This window comes from Hippopotamus amphibius, chromosome X (assembly GCF_030028045.1).
Source record: "Hippopotamus amphibius kiboko isolate mHipAmp2 chromosome X, mHipAmp2.hap2, whole genome shotgun sequence".
NCBI classification, from domain to species: Eukaryota; Metazoa; Chordata; class Mammalia; order Artiodactyla; family Hippopotamidae; genus Hippopotamus; species Hippopotamus amphibius.
The window spans coordinates 125,733,798-125,757,844 of record NC_080203.1 but is presented as its reverse complement, the minus strand read 5'-3'; the positions used below and the strand labels follow the sequence as shown (position 1 = coordinate 125,757,844).

Here is a 24,047-nt window from a genome sequence, read left to right as displayed (position 1 = left end):
CTGTAAGGCATTAACCATTTCTGTTATTTCTGTTAGGCATATCATTTTTGATGTGAAGTGTTTGAAGGTTAATTACATGATCAAGAGAAATTTTATCCTTTTGACCTCAATGTTTATTATAATTTAGTATAAGAAAGCTTACATGTTACATTATTAGCACAGTTTATAATCTTATTTAGTCTGAACCATGATTTTTAGTCTTAAATTAGGATGTTTTTGAATATATCACTGAAACATTGCTGTTAAAATCTGTGTGCCTTTTTTTTTTCCTTAAGGTATTTACTATGCAGGATCTATTACAACTCATTAAAATCAACCCTGAATCCAGTCTTTACAAATCACTGGTAGGATTGTTTAGTTTCTATAACCTGCTTTGGTTTGTTAATAATAACTGAATAGTTGAATAAAGATAAAATATTTTCTTTTACAGATTTCAGGATCTGATAAAGAAAACCAAAAAGGTAGGAGCCTTCATCTTTGTAGAGAATAAGAACATTTTTGTTATGTATTTTTTCATGTAAAACTATGAAGCTAATAATTTCCAGGCAGAAGAATAGGGAATTTGATTTGAATCATTTGATTTTTTTGTGTGACTGACAATACCTTTTTAAAGAGAACTATTCATCTGTTTTGACAAATGTGGATCCTTTCCCCCAAATTTTAACCTTTTAAATCGCTCTTACTCAAATAAGAAAACTGGAGACAGCATCAAGGGCCCTACGAATGGATTGAAAGCTAGTCTCTGTGAAGATACCCACTGTTTGGAACATTTCAAAAACAAAAATAACAATATTTAGCCCACTATCTTTTGTATCCTAGACATGACCCTTAAGTACAATATATAGAGTTTTTATATTGGCTTAAAGAATGAAATATCTGTTCAGTAATTTTTTTTATTAGGTATTTAAATAGGCCTGATAAGTTGCTTTAATTTTGGCCTTGATAATAACCTTCATAGAGTCCGTAACTGCACTGAGATAATAGAAAACATATATATTGATCTCTGCCCCCAGTTCCTGGCACACAGTTCCCAAAACACTTGTAATTTCCTAAGTGATAAGAACACAAGGAGCATCTCTTGTTTTAGTATTGGTCTTTGACCTCTGTTCTTGGCACAGGGCTCCGAAACCCTTGTAATTTCCTGTGTGGTAGGAGTGTCTTTTGTTCGAGTGAATCAACACTAGGTGGGTCCCTGAATGGCTCCTGGATGAGGGCTGCTCACTGGAAAGACCAAGCCATGATTAGAAGCTTGAATTTTCAGCCCTGCCCCCCCCCCCCCCCATTCTGTTGAAGGGAGGAGAACTGAAAATGGTGTGAATGATCAATCGTGTATGTATGATGAAGCCTCCATAAATCCCAGAAGTATGGGGTGTGGAGAGCTTCCGGGTTGGTGAACACGTGGAGGTTCTGGGAGAGTGGTGTGCCTGGAGAGGGCATGGAAGCTCTGGGCTCCTTCCCACATGTACCTCACCCTGTGCATCTCTTCCATTTAGCTGTTCATCCGTATCCTTTATCATGTCCTTTAATAAACTGGTAAATGTAAGAAAGTATTTCCGTGAGTTCTGTGAGCTGCTCTGTTATGTTAATGAAACCCAAGGAGAAGGTTGTTGTAACCTCCTATCTATAGCTGGTTGCTCAGACACACAGGTGACAACCTGGACCTGTGACTAGCGTCTGAAGGGTGTATATGTATGAGAGTTGGGCTGGGGATCAGTGTTGTGGGACTGGGGCCCTCAACCCATGGCATTGGATACTACCTCCAGGTAGATAGTGTCAAAATTGAGTTAAATTGTGGGACACTGAGCTGGTGTCACAGAGAATGGCTTGGTATGGGGAAAATCCCCACACACTGGGTGACCAGGAGTGTCAGGAGTGAAGTGTTGTGTTCTATGTGAAAGTCAAGGCGGCTCACAGGGAGAGGAGAGATGGGAGGCAAGAGGTCGGTTTTTTCCTGCACAGAAGGAGGGAAGCTGAGGTTTTTTTCCCTTTACACCTGCTGTGGGTACCAGGCCACAGGCTAGACTTGATGATGGACTTGGTAGTATGAACATAAGCTGGTAACTTGCCTGTAATGCGCATTTGTTATATAGAACTTTTCAGAAAATCTATAACATGATGTAATGGCCCTTTTGTGTTGGTATGCTCCTGGATTTTGTCTCTTGCCAGCATGGCTACCATCCCTGCTAGGACATCCATTCAGGACTTACCATTCCGCAAACACTTGAGTACCTACTTTCTGCCAGTCATTAGTCTGTGACTTAACTGCTTGGTCTCCTGGGAGTAATGTTAGCAGGGGATAAGTAAATTGGATCACAAGACATTCTATCTTTATTTTATTGTATTATTGAAGTATAGTTGATTTACAATGTTAATTTCTGGTGTACAGCAAAGTGATTGTTATACACCTATATACATTCTTTCAGATTCTTTTCCATATGGTTTATCACAGGATATTGAATGTAGTTCCCCGTGCTCTACAGTAGGACTTTGTTGTTTATCCATCCTATATATAATATTTGGATCACAAGACATTCTAGACTGCCTGAGAAGTAGGTCATCCTTATTGAATTTGAGGATGGTAAGTGATCCTAGAATTGTAGATTCTATGGCCATGCTGTCTAGTGTACTCTGTGATGATGGGAATGTCTGTATCTGTGTTGCCTGATATGGTAGCCACTAGCCACATGGGGCTGTTGAGCATTTGACATGTGGCTTGTGTGACTGAGGAACTGAGATTTTTATTTAAATAGCTACTCCTGACTAGTGGCTGTCATGTTGGACAGCATACGTCTAATAGCTGCCGTCTGTAGTGTAACTATTTCAGAAAGGAATTTAGGGCTTGAAGGGATATTAAGAAATAATCCATGTATTTATAGGTATTTATATTATTAAAAATAGCTTTTCACCTTTAAACACTCTCAATCTTTCTAGTTCAGAAAGACATCTGGCTAACATCTCTTCCCAGCTTCACCCAGCATCCTAGTAAAAGTTCTGAAACTGAGAAGAACTGAGTTGCAGACACGTCAGGCATCCTAGTGGCATAGTTGGGATAGACCTCTTGGCCAACAGTAAAACTACTTACTACTGTTAAAGTGAAATGACTTAAAAATTTGTGGCTTCTGGTTAAGAGATTGAAACCATCAGAAAACATGTAGCAAGATGTTTTGTAACTAACTGTTGTGTATTCCCTGACGGAGATCTTTGGTCTTATCTTACTGTGTCTGTACTTTGAGAATGCTGATCTGTTGAATGGTTATAGTACTTTTCCCCAAGATTCCATTCACGCATCCTTCCCACCCCTAATTTTTCCTTTCAGAGATAATGATATCCAGAAAAGAGCTGGCCAGAGAATTTGGACACTGGCTTTTTTCTTTCCGGTAGTTAATCTTTACTGTGATTGGCAAAAGAATAGATAGATCAGTGGGACAGAATAGAGAGTGCAGAAATAGGTCTACATGTAATCAACTAGCCTCTGACAAAGGCAATTCAATGGAGGAAATATGGTCTTTTCAACAAGTGGTGCTGGAACAATTGGACACTCATTTGCACAAAAATGAACCCGGATGCAGACCTTACACAAAAATTAACTGAAAATGAATCACATATCTAAATATAAAACACAAAATAAAACTTCTGGAAGAAAACAGAAAATCTTTGAAACCTGGGGTTTGGCGATGAGATAAAACATCAAAAGCATGATACATGAAAGAAACCATAGACCACTTAGAGCAGACATTTTAAAATTTTAATAAAGTCTATGAAAGACAGAGTGAAAAGACAAATTACAGACTGGGAGAAGGTATTGGCAAAAGACATCCAATAAAGGACTTGCATCAAAAATATACAAAGAACTCTGAAAACAACACTAAAGAGACAAGTCAGTTAAAAAATGGGCGAAGGATCTGACCAGATAGCTCTCCAAAGAAGATACACAGAAGGCAAATAAGTATTTGAAAAGATGCTCCACATTATTTATTAGAGACATGCAAATTAAAACAACAGTGAGCTAACACTCCACACCTATTAGAATGGCTAAACTCCAGAACACCTTCAGCACTGAGTGCTGGCAGGGATGTGGAGCAGCAGGAGCTCTCACTCCTGGTGGGAGTACACAATGGTACAGCCACTGGGGGAGATTGTTTGGTTTCTTACAAAACTAAACATAGTCTTACCATACAATCCAGCAGTTGTTGTCCTAGGTATTTACCCAAATGACTTGAAAACTTAAGTCCATACAGATACCTGCACATGAATGTTTGTAGCAACTTTATTCATAAGTGCCAGAAATTGGGAACAACCAAGATGTCATTTGGTAGGTGAATACATAAACAAGCTGTTTTGTATATGCAGACAGGGGAATAATGATCAGCTAAAGGGAATGAGCTATCAAGCCATACAAAGAGATAAATGAATCACAAATACATATTGTTAATGTAAGAAGCCTGTCTGAAAAGGCTACATGCTGTGTGATTCCATTTATGTGACATTCTGGAAAAGGCAAAGCTACAGTGATGGCAAACACATCAGTGGTTGCTAGGGATTTGGAGAGAAGGAGTAGGAGGTTGAGGTGAAGCATGGGAATTTTTTTAGGGTGGTGAAAGTATTCTTATGATACTGTAATGGTAGGATGTGTGGCACTAGACATTTGTCAAAACCTGTAAAACTTCACAAAGAGTGACCCTTCATGTATGCAAATTTAGGAGGTCAGGTGACCTCAGGATGGAATGTAGACTATGACCAAACAATCTAACTGTAGTAACCTCACAGAAGGGGGTGGGGAAGAATATGCCAAGCTATCTAACTTTGGGAAGGAATGAACACCAAGACTCAAGGCAGCAGAAGGAACTGTACACAGGCTATGTATTCAAGGTGAGAGTTATTTATGTGAGTGCTGGTTAACAATTCTGAAGCCATTATATATGTATGCTGGAATTGAACAATTAGTGGATAGTAGATGGTGGGAGCCAGGTTTCCCACTGTTGGGGTGGAAACTTACGGATAAGGAGAGGAGGCTAGGATGATCCATATGGTGATGGCTTAGTTGGAGACATCAGTATGCACTCATGTTTAGCTTAATATAGATACAGATGATACAGAGATATTTGTAGATATATGTGTATACACAGGTTAGTGTTCATTCATATTTCCTTGCTCTGCAGGCTGAGGGGCTAGAAGCAGTGACACCCCAGTCACAATGAGTACACCTTGAGCCCAGTTTGTGGTACTAAGATTTGGTTTCCAGTACCATTCCATTATAATAGGAACCAAGGCCCCTTGGAGCAGCAGTTGTTTCCAGGAATGATGCAGAGATTATACAAGATGAACCTGGAGCCCCTTATAGTGCTAGAACCTAAGGAAGTGCTTAAGACAAAATCCTATGATGAAAGTGCTCCCAAAGGCCTAAGCTGGAACAATTGGAGCAACAAAGTAAAAGACTGGGTTATATAAATGAGTTATAGAATTACATATGAATTATAATTACTGAAGCATAGAATAGGAGTCCATACTGATATAAATACATGACTGGATAAAGGAGGAGACTAGGCATCCTTCTTCGGTGGGGTTGCGGAGGGGAGAGAGGGAAAGTGGAACTAATTAAGGACCTGTGGAGAGCACTGCAGAACTGAAAAAGGCAACAGCATTAGAGATGCTGAGGTGGAAGAGCACACCCCTAGAGATGACCTCCTGCAGGATCTTGAAGATTTCTGCCAAATGTTGACCTTTTTCCATGGAGGGAGCCAAGATCTGGCCTCCGAATGAAGGCAGGCAGGGGTGAGGTGAAAACAGGCTGACAGGAAATGGTCAGGAGAAGAGGGTGGATGAGACGGAAGAGGTGCAAGGTAATGAATATGTAAGAACAGAGTTTATATCTACAGTAGGGGGAGTAAAAAAAAACAGTATATTGTATGATATTGCTTATATGTGGGATCTAAAATGTGACACAAATGAACCTATCTACGAAGCAGAAACAGACTCACAGACGTAGGGAGCAGACTTGTTGCCATGGGGGAGGGGGTTGGAGGAGGGATGGAGTGGGAGTTTGGGGTTAGCAGACGTAAACTATTACATATGGAATGGATAAGCCACAGGGTCCTACTGTGTAGCACAGAGAACTATATTCAGTATCCTATGATAAGCCATAATGGAAAGGAATATTAAAAGTGTATGTGTGTATATATGCATATATATATATATAACTGAATCAATTTGCTGTACAGCAGAGATTAACACATTGTCAATCAACTATACTTCACTTAAAAAACAGTATATTGTAATATCTTCAGTAGAAAAGAGAAAAAAAAAGCCCTTAACTTGGCTGTTGCAGAAATCCATTCACATGTTCCAAGAAAGTAAAAACTTCCAAGATTTATACTCATGATTTAAATAAAAGTTCCAACAAATTCCCTGGCTGTCCAGCAGTTGGGACTGCACACTTCCATTGCCCGGGTTTGATCCATCCCTGGTTGGGGAACTAAGATCCCACAAGTTGCATGGTGCGGCCTCCCAAAAAGTTTCAAACTGTTCAGAATATGAAAAAAAGAAATTTCTGTTCATATTCTCTAATTTCACTTTCTGTTGATAACTAGAATGAAGAGTGTCTTGTTTATCTTACCAGAATTTAGTTTATGGGTGTCAAAGTCTATACATAATTAAAAAGCATACTCATAAATGGGATCATATTATAGATACTGTTGTGCAATTTGCTTTCTTTATCCACCAATATATCTTTCTCTACCCATGTACTTAGACTGTTTTTAAAGAATATATTTAATTAACCCCCTGTTGATGGAGATTTTATTGTTTTATTGTTTGCTTTTTGCAGTTAGAAGCATGCAGTGTGCAGTGCTACACCCTTTTGGGAAAGTATAGCTGTGTAAATTCAGAGGTGGAATGACTAGGTTAAAGGGCACTTCAATTTTTAATATCCATAAGCACTGACAAATTTCCCTCTGAAGTGAAAGAGCTCGCCTGCTTCCCTGCTCCTTGCTGACATTTAGAGTGCTAAGATTAAAACTTTGATAATACACTTATTGGGAAAATACGCTCTTCCTGTTGCAGTATTCATCTGCATTTATGTAAGATTTTGTTCATGTTTTTTCAACATTGAAAGTTTTTTCTTGTAAACTTTGTCCATGTCTTGCCCTGTTTTTCTGTTTTCTTACTGATTTGTAAAAGCTCTTTGATATTGTGAAGATTAGTCCTGTCTCTCTATTGTGGCAAATATGTTTCCAGTGTATCATTTGTGTTTTGACTTTGTTATTTCATGCCATATGTAAGTTCTTAATTTTCATGTTTGATAAGTATTTCTCCTTATTGCTTCTAGGTTTCTGTGTCATGCTTGGAAAGGCCTTTCCTCAGAAATTATTCTTAAAAGATACATGGTATAAAAAAGATAATGTTATAAAACCAAGATTGCATAAACAGCGACTGAGCAGCAGTTGAAAGACAGTTGTGAAATGAAACTATATACGTTGTGTCTTTTAGGTTTTCTCATGCAGTTTCTGAAAGAATTGGCAGAATATCATCAGGCTAAAGAGAGTTGCAATATGGAAACTCAGACGAGTTCAGCATTTCCCATCAAAGACTCTCTTGGTAATTATGGTCTTCTTCCATAATTCACTTCTTCCCTTCTCTTCTTTGAATGAAGGAGGTGATCTGATGTACCGTATTATGTATTTGCTGCTTGACTGGGAGGGATGCAGGCTGCTGGCGGCAGGGGTGCTCATTTTTTCTGAAATCATTGCTGGAAAGGACCAGGAACTGCTCTCCAGGGCTGCTCCTCCCTTCATGCCTGCCAAGGCTACACTTTCCAAATCTCATGGGGATCCAGAGGCCCACTTTCTTGTTGGTTGGGTCGAACCTTTCTTGACTGTGTCTCGTCTAACTTTATTTTATAAGCCACTAAAGTGAGAAGATCTTAGACTATTTGCATTGCAGAGAACTAGTGGGCCATAGCTTCATTTTATAAGTTGAGAAAACTGTCACCAAAGGAAGAGCAACTTGGCAACGCCCAGTCTGGGTCAGAACTGATATTAGAATCCACATTTTCCGGTCCGTGATCCAGAGCCTTTGACACCCTACAGGCTTTCTCTAATACTGTCCTGCCCTTGAGTTGTGTGCTCAGGAGAGAAGGGAAACAACTGGCTGGTAGGATATGGTTAATCGATTTCTTGGCCCTTCCTTACTCTTAAATGGCACTAGTGCCTTTAACTTGTAAAAAGATAAGTTTATAACTTGTAAAGACCGTATTGTATGACTAGGCCTTTCATTTATTTAGATGTAGGTTTTATTCCATTAGAAACATAGGACATGCTTATTCTAGAGTGGTTCTGTTTAATAATATGAGCCACATGTATAATTTAAAATTTTCTAGTAGCTAAAGTAGAAAAGGTAAGAAGAAACAGGTGAAATTTGTTTTAGTAATATATTTTATATAACCCAGTGTGTCTAAAATATTATTCCAACATGAAATCAATATAAAAATACTAATGAGATATTTTACGGGTTTTTTTTTATGTACTCAGTCCTTGATATCTGGTGTGTCTTTTACACTTAAAGTACATCTCATTTTGGATTGGTCACATTCCAAGTACTCAGTATGGCCAGTCCAGAGTATTTGGGAGAATGCAGAAAAGTAGATGGAAAGGCATATCTGAAGTTTTGCTGACCAGAGACATACCTGCCAATATTTTAATCTGCTTCTGCCAGCCTTTTTTCCCTATGCCTGCTTTTTGGTGGTATTGGTGTTACATGTGATTGAGGTTGTACTCGAGGGCCAGGTTTGCAGTGTGTTGCGTGGTTGGTTTCAAATCCACAGTTGGTTTGAGGGCTGTGGGTCTACTGGAAAGAGTGCCGGAATGCGAGACAATCATAGACCTGAGTTTAGCCCCCCTGATGCCATTATGTAGTTGCTTAGCCCTCTGGAACTCATGTCAACTGTATGGGCATGTTTCCTCCTCTGTGGGGTGGAGGAGTTGAAACATGTGATCTTTGATTCATCTTAAGGTCAGTGTTTTGAAAGTGTGGGTCAACTTTAACCAAAGTCCAATGAAAGAGCTCTTTCCCATGGCACTTAGACACTAAAAAGAGATGCCAGTGTTTTCTGACTTAAACTGTACTTTTTGTTTTCTTTTCCCCTGACATTTTATGATGAGGATTCTCAAACATTCAGAAAAGTTGAAACATTTTTACACTTGTGTACCTCCAGCCTGCAGTGAAATTTGCCTTATACTTGCTTCATCACTTATCTGTCCATCCATTAAGCTCTCTCACTTTTCTGATGCATTTCCAAGTAAATTGCAGACATCCTTACACTTTCCCCTAAGTATACTCTTTGTGTTTGAACAGAGCTCTGGCCTCTTGCTCACCTGCCCATGTTTCTATAACCTCATTTCCCGTGTTGTTTTTTTGATAGCTGAGAAGCTTCAGCTTATTGACGATGAGTTTGCAGGTGCTTACCCTCAGCATCCAAAGTTAGAATCTCTAGAAATCAAGTTGAATGAATATAAGAGAGAAATAGAAGAGCAGCTATGGGCAGAGATGAGTCAAAAGGTAAGATTTATCTTGTTATTACCAAGAGTGGTGTTTTTGCTTGTCTTTTAATGTCTTCATCTTAGGTATGTGGGGAAATAACTAGAATCTATACTAATGCGTGTGATACTATACTGTTGTGCATATTATTTCTCTTTCCATGTGATGTCATTTCTTTAAGACTTTAGAATGCACCCTATAAGTACAGTGAATGAGATGAAACATAAAGATGAATTAAACTCAATATATTTAGATAGCATTAATATTAAACCTAACACTGAAGAGAGAATTTGTTACTGTTTCTTAAGTATAGTTATTGGTATTTACAATTATTGTCATCAATTGGCAGCTGAAGTATTTTAAAGATACTGAAATAGAGAAAATTAAAACGGAAGAGAAAAGAAAGTGTGAGAAGGAATTAGCTGAGTTCCGGAACGAATTTGAGAGAGCTTGTCAAGCAAAATCTGAAGCCCTGATTTCTCGGGAAAAGATGACCCTTGAGAGAATTCAAAAGCACCAGGAGGTAATATTCTAAAATCGTTTACTGGGTGGCTATTTCCGGGCCGTCTCCCAAGTATAGACCGGGGTCAAGAGTGCAAGTGGAAGCATTGGGCTTGGAAAGGATGCACAGATGCCCTTCCTCTGAGACGGCTGGAGGGAAAGGACTGGGGATGGGACCATCCATCCTGGGAGCGGGAGAGACTTGCAGCAAAGAAGCAGCAGCTTTGAGGCTTCAGTGGCAGCGTTGGGGAGAGGATCAGAGGTGTGGAATGGCTGCTTGCAGTAAAGGAATAGCAGCCCTGGGAAGCAGACAGGGCTGCCTGAGCTGTGTTGAGGGCCCAGCCGAGGCGGGCAGCCTGGAATGGCAGTGGACCAAATCCACTGCTTACAGGCGATGGCTCTGGCACAGCTTTTGGGATGGTGTGTAGTGTGGATGAGGGTGGAAGGATAGAGGTGCTCGGGGAGAGGAGCTTGAGAGCACTGAATTTCTTTGGCTTCAGAAAGGCAGCCCATTTCATGGAAGACACTTGGGTTGGGTGGGGTGGGGAAGGGAGCCCAAGGGTGGCTGCTAATATAGGGCAACAGGGAAAGTGATGTGGCCGTCTGGAAAACATCAAGAAGTAGGTGTGGGGATTCAAACGGGTGGAAGAAGAAGGATGGGCCAAGAGGACGGAGTTGCAGGTGGAGGTTTCAGGTCAAGACTGGAAACAAAACGCAACGTGCTGCCATGGGAGCAGAGGTGAGGTCCCCAGGGTGGAGGCATCCAGGGCTGCCAAGGTCAGCCACGTGGTCGTTTGATCTTGTCCCCCAGGAAGGTGACTGGAAGGAAGGTAGAGAGGTTGCTTGATGGCGGGAGGGCATGTAGGGAGGGATTGGATCCATTGCTTTAGGAGAAACAGGTTCTTTTGCCAAGGGCATGTCTTAGACCAGACTGGATCTGGGGCCCTGGTTTCTATGGACAGCAGGAGCTTCTATCAGGAAATTCTGTTAAAAGCAGAAGGCTTCCTCCCAGCGTCCAGCCTTGCTTGGAGTTTCTCATTAAGACCCAGTTATTTAATGGTAGTTCTGGGAATTGGACTCACTTAGCTATGAAATAAATGTTGGAGGCACAGGTATTTGAGAAGCTTGGATTGTGTTTATACTAACAACATCATCTTCAAGACAGGTGATTGACTAAGAAAGAGAAAGATAAATATATATCACTTATATGTGGAATCTGAAATATGACACAAATGAGCCTATCTATGAAACAGAAACAGACCCAGGGACATAGAGAATAGATTGGTGGTTGCCAAGAGGGAGGGGGATGGGAGAGGGATGGATTGGGAGTTTAGGATTAGTAGATGCAAACTATTATTTATAGAATGGATGAACAACAAGGTCCTACTTATAGCACAGGGAACTATGTTAATATCCTTGATAAACCATATTGGAAAAGAATATGAAAAAGAATATTTGTATAACTGAATCACTTTGCTGTACAGCAGAAATTAACACAGCATTGTAAATCAACTATACTTCAATAAAATTAAAAAAAAGATAGATGACTGACTAGATCGCATCAACCAGTTCGCAGACTTGAACCCTCGTTTAGTCAACTGATTCTCTGAAGGCTCTAGAGAAGGTTTCCATCCTTGTGAAGAGCACTGTGCCTTTATTCTACTACCTGGAATGCCCCTCCCCTTCTCTGCCTGATAAAACCATCTAGTCCTTCAAAATCCAGCTGGAATGTCATGTCCTCGTGATGCCTTTCCTGACCCCCACTGAGGGACTCCTTTGGGCGTTGTTCGTGTTGTGGAGTCCTGATGTACTTTGGTTGTGAAATCATCACACTGCAATGTGACTGTTGGTTTGACTCTCTCTCCCTGACTGAACTGTGAGTTTTTTTTTAAAGGTGGGGACTCTCCTATATCTGTCCATCTTTGTGTATCCAGTTCCCAGTGTGCCCCTGGACATGTGATAGGTGTCAGGAAGTCCTTGCTCAGGGAACACATACATGGAAGTGTGGCCATTCATTCGGGGCATCAGGCGAGCTTGCTAACTGAGCCATCATGACCTGTGGATTGCAACTTTCAGACAATGATGGAACTGTGGGGATTCTTTTAAGTTTTATTGCTGAACGAACATTTTTTTTCATTTTTTTCTTGCTGAAGGACCTTCCCGAAATTTTTTAAGTGTCTGAGAGATGTTAAGTAATACAATAATTAGACAAGGGATGTTAGGAATATAGGGTAATGTAGCTTAACAGTCCTTGGGGGAGGAGGGAGTAAATTTTTGTGGGAAAAAAAGGTAAAACATATACCTCACACTGGAACCTCTTGAAAGTGAAATTGTTCCTCTAAGTGTGCGTAATTTGTTTTCTGGAATTTAGGAAGCAGTGTATTAGTTCAAATCTCTTTTGTTTTCTTTAGCTTGCTTGCTAAAAATTAATGCTTTCCTCTACAGAATGAAACAAAAGAAATCTATGCTCAAAGGCAGCTTCTACTAAAAGATATAGATTTGCTGAGAAGCAGAGAAGCTGAGCTGAAGCAAAGAATTGAAGCTTTTGAATTGTAAGTAATGTGTGTTCATTTTGGACATTCAGGATGAATACGATGAAAAAGAACTACTAAAAATGTCTACATATTCTAATATTAACTGCAAAATAGAATTCTTGGTTGTAAAGGTGATATCACCTAGCTTCAAAAGGCATAAGTTAAGAGAAATGGGGACTAGGGTTTTGCTTTTAAAGTATTAGTCCCTGGGACGAAAGCAGAAGGAGACACCATCGTCAGGCTACAGTGAAACCAGACAAATAATTTGCAGAAGCAAATAATGCTTTAACAGATCATACGTTTCGCATTTATGCTCAGCCATTCAACTCTCACAGTTTCATGTGCATGTAGTAACTGAATTCCAGATAGCCGACCTGCCACACTGACCTGCTCTGCCGGCAGAAAAGGGAAATACGGTGGCTCTGAGTTGACTTGTACTGGGTGAAATTGTTTCTTGTGATGGGTGTGTTGCCTTTTCTGCGTGCTCACCAATGTTTCATTCTTCACATCTTACCTGGGATTCATAGCAAGCTCAGCAATTTTATAGTTTATGGAATAAGCCTTCTTTGTCATTTGATATCTGCCATTAATTGGCACTCACAGATACTCCAGGAATCTTCTTTCATTGAAGGATTTGTCTTCATCTTCATTCATGTTGTTTTCTTACTTATGTAGGCTAGGTTCGTTTGATTTCTTCTCTCTGCCAGCCTTACTCTCTTTTTGGCAATACTGAAGAGGTAAATTGCTCATAAGAGAGAAAAGGAACACAATTTGGGTGTAGATAGTTCATGATTATGTAATTACTTACTTACCGCCACTTCCCCTCCTCTGTTTTAAGCATATTATACAAACTAAATAAATGTACTAGTTTACTGCTGCTTTGCTGTGCAGATTAACCAGCAGAGGGAGCTAACACAGAGAGCTTTTATCCTTTGCTTGGAATAGTTCCTGTTCCCTAGCACTTCTCATTATGGCTTGATCTAAGTACCTATAAACCCAGTTCCCTGGCTCTGGAATTGATTTAGTGCTTGATTTAAGGTCTCACCATGAAGACCATTCCTTTCTTCAGGGTTGGGACGTTCTGACTGATCCATCTATCTTTTGCTCTCTCTTCAGTATTTACTCTTCAGTATTGAATTAGTAGATTATGAGATGCCAGAACAGATCTTCTGTCTTTAATAGCTATGGGCTAGTCAATTAAATCTTACAGTTAGAAACAATATCATAGAAGAAACAAGCACTTAAGTGCATTAGCTGAAGTTTGGTTTGTAGCTTTGTAACTAAAAACATCATTCTTTCACCCCTGAATTGATTATGGCCACTTAGCACTTGTGACCATTTCTTTAAAGTGTGAACCATCTCCTGTGAGAAACCACTTTGGTTTTGGCACTTGCCCATTGCACCCAGCCGAGTGCCCCGTAGAGCTCCATCTGCTAGTTCAGAACCATCGTCACTAGGTCAGCTCAGAAAGTAGGTGGGGAGACTTCTGACTGTTTGTGTTTACTCCCCAGCTATGACAGTCACGTAACAGTTTGAGTCTGTGAAGCTAAAAACACATGGTATCTTTCCCCCCTAAATTCTTCAAACATTATAGTTTGCTAATTTGCCTTATCTGATTTTGCTCATTTCAGGGCCCAGAGGCTACAAGAAGAAAAAAACCAAAGCGTGACTGATGGGCTTAGGAGGCGGGAACTGAATATAAAGAGTATTGAGGAGTCCTATGACCAAAAGCTCAGGAACGAACTTCTAAAGTAATTGTTTGGCGTCTCTAAAAAAATATCATGTTTGAATTAAGTTGATGGAAACACAGCAACACTAATGAAGTAGATAAGACTAATATTTTAAGGCAGAATCCATTGTTTAAAAAAAAAACATATTTTCATTGACAGTCAAGCCTTTCCCATGAGTATTTAAGGTCATTTTAAAAAGATACAGTACAGAGAATAGCATCCTCTGCTTGGTTTTGTTGCTTCTCTAGCATTTATCGAGGGCGTGTGATTTGTTTAAATTTCTTAGGGCACCTTCTAACTTGCTGAGAAGCTATAAAATGGGAATTATAGCCACTTGCATCTTTTCCTCTACCCCACTCATACTGCCATTAAGATGGGAATATGTAATGATCTGTGAATTATTCTGCTTATTGGTTGTAATATTTGCCGATTTGTATTCCTTCAAGATTCTGCAAAGCCAGAATCAAAAGAAACAAACTAGAATTAACTATATGAAGCAAAAAAATGATATAGAGAAAGGAAAATATGGACAACTATGGTACTGTGGCTTTCTTCTAGTCTGAGTTTTGCTCTGTTCCAGTGAATAGTATCTTAGTGCAGAGACATTAAGCCCATATACGGTAACTTTTCTCTCCAGTGCTCAGTGTAACGTCTGGGACAAAATAAGTGTTCAGTTAATTGTTTATTGAGTCAATAAATTCAAAGCAAAGAGATGACAACTCAGCACTTCTGGGTATTAATCACTGGGCTCTCTTTACCACTTTGTCCATAATTTGGCATTGATAGTCCATTACGTAGTACCTTCAAAGGTTTTTGAGGTTATTCTTTAAAATAATTCTAATAAAAAAATATAGCACTTTTCTTTTTATCAGTTTTGACATGATAGCTTTTATCCACATATTTTATGTCTGGTCCTCTAATACAGCAGTAAGCTGTGAGGACTCTGTAGTTGTTAAGCTTTTAGGAATAAATGTGTGTATGTTAGCTTGATGTAGCCGTGGCGTAGGGAACTGTTAGGTATCTTTGGCCGTGGGTGTCCTCATATGCCTTTGGCAAGTGTTGGGGTTTGGAGGGTATTCATCACAGGAGTGCTTCTTTCCTTTCTCTCATCTCTGACCAGAAAGTCAGCTGGTAATAGCCAGTGGAGATAGTAAAATTCCATGAAAATGTACCTTTTGGTATCGCCAATCCGGATATAATGCTGTTGGCAGTGGCTCTCAGTACAGTGCTCAGTTCCTGAGGACGAAAGTTCTTATCCTGCTTGGGCGTGGGGAGGCGGGATAGGTGGATTGGAAGTGACTGACTTGTTATCCTTTGGGATTTCGAGTCTGCTGTATACCATGTAAAAGTAACTAAATTTACTTCTTTGCATCAGTGGATACCAACTGAGAACAGTACTCTCTGTAACCTCAATAACACAATCTTTTATTTTGTGCTTGAGTTTGAGAACCCAGTTTACAGGATTGTAGCAGGATTTTACTGGACCTTTTATAGCCAGAATTGAGATGCCTGGCCTCAGCACTGAGTGACCCTGAAGTTCACGTGTTGTCGTGTTCATTGCCCTTCGGTGCCCTGGTGCCATAGATAAACTCATGCATTGATAGCCATCTGTCTAGGAAAATGACCAGGAACTCATTTTCCATCCTTCTGATTCTCAGGTATCAACTTGAACTGAAGGAGGACTACATTGCTAGAACTAATAGACTGGTCGAAGATGAAAGGAAGAATAAAGGTGATTCTTGGGGGGCAAAAGCTGTATTTTTCAGTTTTGATTCAGGTTATTAACTTCCTAAGTTGGATCTGTTCTGTAATCCAAAAAATATGTACCTCCCACTTCATTGTTACTATAAACTAACACGTTTTTTGTCCTTTTAATGTTACACAAAGAAAAAAATAATCACTGTCTTTCACTTATGTTTTTGCAAACCTTCCTGTTTAACTTTTTGTGTATTCGCAAAGATCAGTGATTTATCAGTGGGATTTTATTCAACTTATTTCAATATATTTTGATGAATAAATCTGTGACGTCAAGAAGGTGGCAGCAACTTATTGCCATTGGTTAATATTACTCTAAATCATGAAAGATTTCATTTTTTACCTAGGGAAAATTTCAACTTCTCTGTCCGCTGTGACCTGGTGTCTTATTTCTTTTACATCTATACATATTTATACTTCATGATATCTTAACTTGACATATAACCTCCTAAACTCCTGGGCATATTACCCCGAGACTAGGAAAGTTGGGTAAATTTTTGATCTTTCAGATGTTTTACATATTATATTTCTAGGAACTAGCCTGTGACAACAACTTTTGGTGGACATTTCAAATGGATTTTTGGGAGTAAACCAGGGCTGGGTACTTGATATTGATCAGATCACCCAGTGTGTAGCTGCTCCTTTGCAACTATCTTGCCGAGACTAATACTTCTTGAGGAGTTAGTACTGTCATGTAGTCAGTGCATGATTTTTTTTTTTTTAAGAACTTTTATTGAGATACAGTTAACAGACAATAAACAGCATATGTTTAGAGTGTACAATTTGGTATCCCAATCTCCCAATTCAGTCCCCCCCAACCCTCCCCACTTTCCCCACTTGGTGTCCATGTGTTTGTTCTCTACACCTGTGTCTCTATTTCTGCCTTGCATTTCCTCTTTCATAGTTGTTAGCATTTGCCTTATGTATTGAGGTGCTCCTATATTGGGTGCATAGATATTTATAATTCTTATCTCCCCTTCTCGGATGGATCCCATGATCTTTATGTAATGTCCTTTCTTGTTTCTTGTAACATTTTTTATTTTAAAGTCTGTTTTATCTGATATGAGTATCGCTACTCCGGCTTTCTTTTGATTTCCATTTGCATGGAATATCTTTTTCCATCCCCTCACTTTCTTTCTGTATGTGTGCCTAGGTCTGAAGTGGATCTCTTGTAGACAGCATATATGTGGGTCTTGGTTTTGTATCCATTCAGCCAGTCTGTATCTTTTGGTTGGTGCATTTAGTCTGTTTACATTCAAGGTAATTATCGAGATGTATGTTCCTATTACCATTTTCTTAATTGTTTTGTTGTTGTTTTTGTAGGTCCTTTTCTTCTCTTATGTTTCCTGCTTAGAGAATTTCCTTTAGCATGTGTTGTAGGGCTGGTCTGGTGGTGCTGAATTCTCTTAGCTGTTGCTTGTCTGTAAAGCTTTTGATTTCTCTGTCAAATCTGAATGAGATCCTTGCTGGGTAGAGTAGTCTTGGCTGTAGGTTCTTCCCTTTCATCACTTGAAATATATCATGCCACTCCCTCCTGGCTTGCAGAGTTTCTGCTGAGAGATCAGCTGTTACCCTTATGGGAGTTCCCTTGTATGTTATTTGTCGTTTTTCCCTTGTTGCTTTTAATAACTTTTTCTCTGTCTTTAAGTTTTGTCAGTTTGACTACTGTGTGTCTTGGCGTGTTTCTCTGTGGGTTTATCCTGCCTGGGACTCTCTGCACTTCCTGCACTTGGGTAGCTATTTCCTTTCCCATGTTAGGGAAGTTTTCAACTATAATCTCTTCCAGTATTTTCTCGGGTCCTTTCTCTCTCTCGTCTCCTTCTGGGACCCCTATAATGTGAATGTTGGTGCGTTTAACATTGTCCCAGGGGTCTCTTAGGCTGTCTTCAGTTCTTTTCATTCTTTTTTCCTTATTCTTTTCTGCATCAGTGATTATCACCATTCTGTCTTCCAGGTCACTTATTCACCCTCCTGCCTCAGTTAATCTGCTTTTGGTTCCTTCTAGTGTATTTTTCACTTCAGTTATTGTGTTGCATGTCTCTGTTTGTTTGCTCTTTACTTCTTCTAGGTCTTTGGTAAACTTTTCGATCTTTGCATCCATTCTTTTTTCAAAGTCGTGGATCATCTTCACCATCATTACTCTGAATTCTTTTTCTGGAAGGGTGCCTGTCTCCTCTTCATTTAGTTGTTTTTCTGGGGTTTTATCCTGTCCCTTCATCTGGTACAAAGTCCTCTGCTTTTTCATTTTCTCTGTCTTTCTGTGGCTGTGGTTTTCAGTTCCACAAGACGAAATACTGTTGATACTGCTTGATACTGCTGTCTGCCCTCTTGTGGAGGAAGCTATCTAGGAGGCTTGTGGGTGCTTCCTGATGGGAGGGACTGGTGGTGGGTAGGGCTGTGGGCAGAGCTCAGTAAGACTTTAATCCAGTTTGGTGGGCAGCGCTCAGTAAAACTTTAATCTGCTTGTCTGCTAATGGGTGGGGCTGTGTTCTCTCCTTGTTGGTTGTTTGGCCTGAGGCTACCTAGCACTGGAGCTTACAGGGTCTTTGGTGGGGCTAATGGTGGACTCTGGGAGGGCTCATGCCCATGAACACTTCCCAGAAACCCTGCTGTCAGTGCCCCTGTCTCCTCAGTGAGACACAGCTGCCCCCCCACCCCCGCAGGCAGCCCTCCAACACCAGCAGGTGGGTCTGGTTCAGTCTCCTATGGGGTCACTGCTGTTTCCCCCTGGGTCCTGGTGAGCACACTTTTTTGTGTGTCCTCTAAGAGCGGAGTCTCTGTTTCCCCCAGTCCTGTGGGGGTCCTGCAATCAAATTCCGCTGGCTTTCAAAGCCTGATTCTCTGGGGATTCCTCCTCCCGTTGCTGGACTCCCAGGTTGGGAAGCCTCACATGGGGCTCAGGACCCTCACTTTAGTGGGTGGACTTCTGCAGTATAACTGTTCTCCAGTTTGTGAGTCACCCACCCAGCATTTATGGGATTTGATTTTAACGCGATTGTGCCCCTCCTACCATCTCATTGCGGCTTCTCCTTTGTCTCTGGATGTGGGGTGTCTTTTTTGGTGAGTTCCAGTGTCTTTCTGTCAATGATTGTTCAGCAGTTGTAGTTCTGGTGCTCTTGCAAGAGGGAGTGAGCGCACGTCCTCCTACTCCACCATCTTGATCCTATCCAAGCACATGATTTTTTGATGATGTATCTATATAGACTTGTGTTAGATGAAGTGAAGATGACAAAATAATAACTACAAAATCTTACCAGAAAGCAACCTAAATGTCCATCAACAGATGAATGAGTGAAGAAGATGTGGCACATACATACAGTGGAATATTACTCAGCCATAAAAAGGAATGAAATTGAGCTATTCATAGGGAGGTGGATGGACCTAGAGTCTGTCATACAGAGCGAAGTAAGCCAGAAAGAGAAAAACAAATACCGTATGCTAACACATATATACGGAACCTAGAAAAATGGTACTGATGAACCTAGTGGCATGGTAGGAATAGAGACACAGACGTAGAGAACGGACTTGAGGACACGGGGCGGGGATGTAGTGAGAGAGTAGCATCAACATACACACACTACCAAATGTAAAATACATGGCTAGTGGGAAGCTACTACGGAGCACAGGGAGATCAGCTTGATGCTTTGTAAAGACCTAAAGGGGTGGGATAGGGAGGTTGGGAGGGAGGCTTAAGAGGGAGAGGATATATGTATACATGTGGATCTTTCTTTTTGTTGTACAGCAGAAACTGACACAATACTGTAAAGCAATTATACTCCAATAAAGATTAAAAAATAAATCTTACCAGAGCAGTCTTTAAGGAAATTCAGAGCTGTGTGCATGAGGGCCCCACATTCTGTGCAGATGGTGTAACTCTGGTGACTTGTGTGTAAGCAGTAAGTTCACCACATATATGATTGTTAAAACTGACTTCCCATCACCTATTGAGTAACAGGGCTTACTTTCTTGCCTGCTGATTTTTTTTTTGACACAATATCTGCTATTTTTTATATATAGTTTGTATAATATATATATATAGTTTGTATTATATATATATATTGTTTGTATAATATATATTGGTTTTTTTGGCCATGCCACACAGCTTGCAGGATCTTAGTTCCCTGACCAAGGGTCGAACTCACACCCTTCACAGTGAAAGTGGGAGATCTTAACTACTGGACCACCAGGGAATTCTCTCTGCTATTTTAGATGATGAAATAATGGTCATTAGGTCTGACATACTGGCTATAAATGATTAAATGACTTTTGTATTCACTGGAAAAACTTTATGATGTTTCATTGGTTGGCTCTGTCTTTCAGAAGAAGCTGTACACTTGCAAGAGGAGCGCGCAACTCTTAATTTTAAAAAGGAGGAACTTGATCGTTCTGTAAATCGTGTGAAAGAACTTGAGGTAATTGTTAAGCCTATTGGCTTTTTTTGAAGTAGATGTTAGACAACACAGGAAATTTTAGCTTCAGTGATACCTAATTTATCTTGAGTTATCCTCTTGGTATGTTTAGACTGTTATTATATGACTTAGAGGGTGATGGCTGAACTTAATTCAGTAGTTCTTCATTTCAGTCTTAGTCTCTTAGAGAAGCATAGAAAGAGCATGTCCTTTGGGGCCCAGAGTCGTCGTTGAATCCTGTTTTTCTTCCTCATTGCTTGTGTGCCTCTGGGCAGGTTCTCTGACCTCAGATCCCTTATCTGTAAACTCTGGGATATTGCCCACATCCCATAGTTGTTGAGGGACTTCAGTGAGCTGGTTTATGTGCCTGGCCCAGAGTAGGTGGCTGGTATATACTAGTAGCTACTCAGACTCTTCTGCCCTCCCCTCAGCAGCAGGCAAAAATTCTTACCACTACATTGGGCTCTCACAGATTAAAGCAAAATGAGAGGCTTATTTCACGTAATACTGTTACTTTTTTCTGTTAATTTGTGTGCTTGCTATCCAAAGGAGAGAATTGGAACTTCAGAAATTTAAAATATATTCTGTATGTAAAATTTATTTTTGCAACTGTGATGACTTACTTGAGAACTTTATAGGCTCCTTTCTCCAATCATTGAGATCTATTAGACTAAGAAAAGGAAAGCACCTCACAGCATGTTAGTGGTATCTATCTCACCTTTTCATATTAAAAAATACACATATTATTAAATCTCTGATGGCTTTTGGATCCTTAGTTGCATCTGGAAAATGGGGTGGTAATCTGAAGGACTTGCTTTGTAGGACAGGATTCTGCATTAATCCAGTTGGATGAACCTGCCCCAGCTCCAGGGCAGAAGTTGTTGTAGTTAGGGTCTTCGTGTTGAAGAGTACCAGACTTCAGTAAAGTGACCATGATTAAATGCCACCCAGCTGAGAGCAACCCGCCAGCATTTACGCAGTCCTGTAAAGTCACTGTTCAAATACGAGTTTTCCTTTTCCAGCTTGAGTTGGAGTCTGTCAGAGCTCAGTGTTTGACATTAACAAAGCAAAACCATGTGCTGAGTGAGAAGGTTAAAGAGATGAATGACTATTCACTACTGAGAGAAGGAAAACTGGAGTTTCAGGCGCAAAATAAACTACTTAAACAACAGCTGGAAGACATGAAAAGTGAAAAGTTGAATCTCCTAAACCGTAAGTCTTTTTTTTTCTGATTTGCCTGTTCTTGTAATTCATGTTAGGTTCATATTTAGGAAACTGCTCCAAGGGAGGCTTCAATTGGGTAGATTTTATAAAATTAAGATTCTTGGATTAAAATTCCTTCCTTTTTGCTTGCTATTCCATGATTCATAGTCTTCCTAAGAAGAAACTTTTTTTAATTTAATTTTTATTTTATATTACAGTATAGTTGATTTATTAGAGTGTTGTGTTCATTTCAGGTGTACAGCAAAGGGACTCCATTATACATATACACATATCCATTCTTTTTCAGATTCTTTTCCCGTATAGGTTATTTCAGATTATTGAGTACAGTTCCCTGTGCTATACAGTATGTCCTTATTGATTATTTTATATATGGTAGTGTGTATATGTTAATCCCAAACTCCTAATTTTATGCCTCCAACAGTCTTTCCCTTTTGGTAACCATAAGTTTGTTTTTGAAGTCTGTGAATCTGTTTCTGTTTTGTAAATAAGATCATTTGTATCATTTTTAAAAATCAGATTCCACATATAAGTGATATCATATGATATTTTTCTTTTTCTGTCTGACTTAGTATGAATGATAATCTCTAGTTGCATCCATGTTGCTGCAAATGGCAATATTTCTTTTTTTTTTTTTAAGGCTGAGTAGTATTCCATTGTATATATGTACCACATCTTTATCCATTCACCTGTCAAGGGACATTTAGGTTGCTTCCATGTCTTGGTTATTGTAAATAGTGCTTCAGTGAACATTGGGGTGCATGTATCTGTTTGAATTATGGTTTCCTCCAGACATATGCCTAGCATTGGGATTGGATCATAAGGTAGTTCTATTTTTATTTTTTTAAGGACCCTCCATACTGCTCTCCATCATGGTTGTACCAATTTACATTCCCATCAGCAATGTAGGAGTGTTCCCTTTTCTCCACACTCAACAGCATTTATTGTTTGTAGACATTGTGGAAGTGGTCATTTTGACTGGTGTGAGGTGATATCTCATTGTAGTTTTGATTTGCATTTCTCTAATAACTAGTGATGTTGAGCATCTTGTGCATTTTTTACCACCTGTATGTATTCTTTGGAAAAATGTCTATTTAAATCTTCTGCCCATTTTTTGAATGGGTTGTTTGAGCTGCACGAGCTGTTGGTATATTTTGGAGCTTAATCCCTTGTCAGTTGCTTCGTTTGCAAATGTTTTCTCCCATTCTGTGGATTGTCTTTTCATTTTGTTTATGGTTCCCTTTGCTGTGCAAAAGCTTTTAAGTTTAATTAGGTCCCATTCATTTATTTTTGTTTTTATTTTCATTACTCTAGGAGATGGGTCAAAAAGGATATTGCTGCAGTTTATGGCAGTTTTGACTATGTTTTCCTCTAAGAGTTTTATACTATTCGGCCATACATTTAGGTCTTTAATCCATTTTATTTTTGTGTATGGTGTTAGGGAGTGTTCTAATTTCATTCTTCTACATGTAGCTGTCCAGTTTTCCCAGCACCACGTGGTGAAGAGACTGTCTTTCCTCCATTGTATATTCTTGCCTCCTTTGTTGTAGATTAATTGACCATAGGGGTGTGGTTTTATTTCTAGGCTTTCTATCCAATTGCATTGATCTATATTTCTGTTTTTGTGCCAGTACCATGCTGTTTTGATTATGGCAGCTTTGTAGTAGAGTCTGAAGTCAGGGAGTCTGATTGCTCCAGTTCCATTTTTCTTTCTCAGGTTTGCTTTGGCTGTGTGGTCTTTTGTGTTTCCATACAAGTTTAAAAATTTTTTGTTCTAGCTCTGTGAAAAATGCCCTTGGTAATTTGATAGGGATTGCATTGAATCTGTAGACAGCCTTGGGTGGTACAGTCATTTTGACAATATTGAGTCTTCCAGTCCAAGAACATGGTATAGCTTTCAATCTGTGTGTGTCATGCTCAGTTTCTTTTATCAGCGTCTTACAGTTTTCAGAGTACAGGTCTTTTGCCTCCTTAGGCATGTTTATTCCTAGGTATTTTATTCTTTTTTAAGTAAAGGTAAATGGGATTGTTTCCTTAATTTCTTTTTCTGATCGTTGGTTGTTGGTGTATAGCAATGCAAGAGATTTCTGTATGTTAATTTTGTATCCTGCAACTTTACCAAATTCATTGATAGGCTCTAGTAAGTTTTCTGGTAACATCTTTAGCATTTTCTATGTATAGTATCATGTCATCTGCAAACAGTGGCAGTTTTACTTCTTTTTCAGTTTGGATTCCTTTTCTTTTTTTTTCTCTGACTGCTGTGGCTAGGACTTCCAAACTACGTTCAATAAAAGTGGTGAGAGTTGCACATCCTTGTCTTGTTCCTGACTGTAGAGGTAATGCTTTCAGATTTTCACTGCTGAGTA

At 39.6% G+C, this 24,047-nt stretch overlaps 1 protein-coding gene across 7 annotated transcripts in view; it reads left to right on the top strand.

Moving 5' to 3' along the window:
- OFD1 (OFD1 centriole and centriolar satellite protein) overlaps window positions 1-24,047 on the top strand; it is a 74,215-nt gene that overhangs the window by 13,531 nt on the left and 36,637 nt on the right. For 3 of the 7 annotated variants that reach the window (XM_057718365.1, XM_057718363.1, XM_057718364.1), the window contains exons 4-13: window positions 276-344; window positions 431-461; window positions 7,486-7,593; window positions 9,416-9,552; window positions 9,881-10,054; window positions 12,478-12,584; window positions 14,198-14,317; window positions 15,955-16,028; window positions 20,372-20,463; window positions 21,483-21,672. In XM_057718365.1, the coding sequence (XP_057574348.1) occupies window positions 276-344; window positions 431-461; window positions 7,486-7,593; window positions 9,416-9,552; window positions 9,881-10,054; window positions 12,478-12,584; window positions 14,198-14,317; window positions 15,955-16,028; window positions 20,372-20,463; window positions 21,483-21,672 (1,102 nt within the window). The remainder of the gene's footprint in view (window positions 1-275; window positions 345-430; window positions 462-7,485; window positions 7,594-9,415; window positions 9,553-9,880; window positions 10,055-12,477; window positions 12,585-14,197; window positions 14,318-15,954; window positions 16,029-20,371; window positions 20,464-21,482; window positions 21,673-24,047) is intronic. The other 4 variants (XM_057718366.1, XM_057718369.1, XM_057718370.1 and 1 more) reach the window with 4 other exon arrangements.